We start from the raw sequence: 2,490 nt of genomic DNA on the forward strand, positions 1-2,490 counted from the left end.
AAGTCTATCAACTGAATCGATTCTCACATCATCCATATAACAACATGAAACAAAACACTTAAAAATCGAACCTTCAGAGCTGCAATTTGATCAGCGTGAAATTTTTCCAGCTTAGGATCCTAAAAATAACCAAAATTTACATATTAGATCATTCTTTAGTAAAAATTGGAATGCAATTTGCAAGAAAGAATTGAACTTGTAACAATGACATTAGTGAGATTTGTTCCAAATATGAGATTGGACTACCTTACAGCTGCTGCATCTCTTCCTCTGCCATATGATGGAAGGGCTTTAAGCACAGGACACTCATTCAAGTCCTGAAACTCAGTTACTTGGTTGAGTTAATATGACCAAACAAAGCACATGGTAAATATAAGCAAATCTATCAAACATATCATAAGAAAATATAACAATGCAACTACAGAAAATAGCTTGGATCAGTCGAACGTTCTAGGCGACGCAGTTGAAACTTCAATAGAATAATTTGTAAACGATATTTCAATATCCACTTTACAAAAAAAAAATTAAAAAAAAAGTATTTTGAGTGTATAAGTTAAAATAAGTCTCCAATTAGTATATCGATATACTTACGTGACACGGTAGCCTTGCTCAAAATTGTTTACTCAGTCGACATCACTAACACAGCTGTGGCAATTGATCACCGGCCAAAAATTATTGGTGAGAGTCCACACTGACACGTGGCACCTCACACTCAACAGTACAGCTCACTAGATTCGCTTTCCTTATAAGATCATCTGAAGGGTCAAATCCAGACTCAGTGTTTCTCGAGTCATCTTTCGCCTCTCTCTCTCTGTGTTTCGATTGGAAACAGACGTAGAAAGAAAGTTGGAGATCCCGATGGGGAAGAGCTACTTGAGAATGAAGACCGACTCGGTTTCCGGCGATTTGATCAATGCCGATGTCAAAGACCTTGCTGCCGCTGCTAAGAAGCTTGCAACTCATGCCGTCCATCTCGGAAGCTTAGGCTTTGGCACCACTTTTCTTGAATGGGTCGCTTCTTTTGCTGCAATGTATGTCACTCTACACTCCTTCATTATATTTCCACGAATCCAGTTCATGGGTTCTGTGTCGTGGTTCATGAATAATGTATGTTTCTGGGTAGTGATCATTTTTGATCTATTATGTGTCTCTGTCTAGCTGAGATTGATTTCTATTGTAGTCTTCTTTGATCTTGTTTCACCTTCCTATTTTCAATTTGGGTATTGATTCCTGAACTTGCTCTGTACTCTTATGATATTTTGATTCTCACTTCTGATCTGAGAACGTGTTTAACGTATTCTTTCTTGGTTTTACTGTAGTTATCTGTTGGTCTTGGATCGGACAAACTGGAAAACAAACATCCTCACAGGGCTGTTAATCCCATACATATTCTTTAGCCTTCCTTCACTCATTTTCTCTTTCTTCAGGTGATTTTCCCCACCGAGTGTAGCTCTTATATTGTATAGATGTCCTATCACGATTCCTATGTATTGTCTTTCATGTCCGTTCTTCTTAAAAGCTACCATTGTTTAATTATGCAGGGGAGAAATTGGAAGGTGGATTGCCTTTGTTGCAGTTATCTTGCGACTCTTTTTCCCTAAACGATTCCCAGGTAAAGTGTTTATACTATGGAGTTATGATCTTTTATGGTTTGATCTACTGCAGAAGAAGCAGTTTGTGCTTAAATGGCTAGTTGATCCATGTTTTTGCTTGCATCTATGAGTTATATCTGCACAAAATCAAACGATTCTAATAGGATTCTGTTTACTGTCTTTGGTAATAATTATGATGGAAACTTCAGAATGGGCTGAATTGCCGGCTGCGCTGATTCTTCTAATGGTTGTGGCTCCGAGTTTAATTGCAACCACTGTGAGGGATGACTGGATCGGCGTTGTAATATGTCTCGCCATTGCAGCTTACTTGCTGCAAGAACACATCCGGGCATCCGGTGGATTCAGAAACGCTTTCACACAACCCCATGGCGTATCAAATACCGTCGGCATAATTTGTCTGTTCATCTACCCTGTTTGGGCGTTGGTCCTTGACATCCTATAGTTCCCTGCACTCTCTTATTCTTTTGGGGATTGTATATTCTGTGATGTTTTGTAATTCAATTTGTTTAGACCCTAAATTAAGTTGTTGTATTCTTTTCATACATGTATCACTCTCTGACCCGAAACCCTGTGCAAGTCACTATTTTCTTTCATGGTGAAGGGGCACAATATTTGGCCCTAGGGATGGCAAAAATCCCCATAGGGTAGGGTACCCATAGGGTATTCGACCCTAACGGGGAGAAATTCGGGGGAAATCGGGTAACGGGGATGGGGATCCCCAGTATTCGAATTCTGAAATCGGGTACGGGGCGGGGATGATATTTTGATCCCCATCCCCATACCCACCCAATAAGAATTATCTGAAAATATATGTAATATATATATTTTATTTATTTATTATATATTTTTTTTTGATATTATTTATAAATAAATATTT

At 38.7% G+C, this 2,490-nt stretch overlaps 1 protein-coding gene across 1 annotated transcript; it reads left to right on the forward strand.

The window, feature by feature from the left end:
* Positions 1-771: 771 nt before the first annotated feature.
* LOC112171899 (cold-regulated 413 plasma membrane protein 1) lies at positions 772-2,157 on the forward strand. The gene is made up of 4 exons (XM_024309029.2): positions 772-1,031; positions 1,320-1,427; positions 1,542-1,612; positions 1,802-2,157. Exons 1-4 carry the CDS (start codon positions 859-861, stop codon positions 2,053-2,055), a joined length of 606 nt encoding a protein of 201 aa, XP_024164797.1. The 5' UTR covers positions 772-858; the 3' UTR covers positions 2,056-2,157.
* The last annotated feature ends 333 nt before the right edge of the window (positions 2,158-2,490 follow it).

This window comes from Rosa chinensis, chromosome 6 (genome assembly GCF_002994745.2).
Source record: "Rosa chinensis cultivar Old Blush chromosome 6, RchiOBHm-V2, whole genome shotgun sequence".
NCBI lineage: Eukaryota > Viridiplantae > Streptophyta > Magnoliopsida > Rosales > Rosaceae > Rosa > Rosa chinensis.

Excerpts from the sequence above, each read along its gene's own strand:
- LOC112171899 (XM_024309029.2), top strand. The coding sequence starts at position 859 with ATGGGGAAGAGCTACTTGAGAATGAAGACCGACTCGGTTTCCGGCGAT. Across the intron at positions 1,032-1,319 it reads GTCGCTTCTTTTGCTGCAAT|TTATCTGTTGGTCTTGGATC; the intron begins GTATGTCACTCT and ends GTTTTACTGTAG. Across the intron at positions 1,428-1,541 it reads CTCATTTTCTCTTTCTTCAG|GGGAGAAATTGGAAGGTGGA; the intron begins GTGATTTTCCCC and ends TTAATTATGCAG.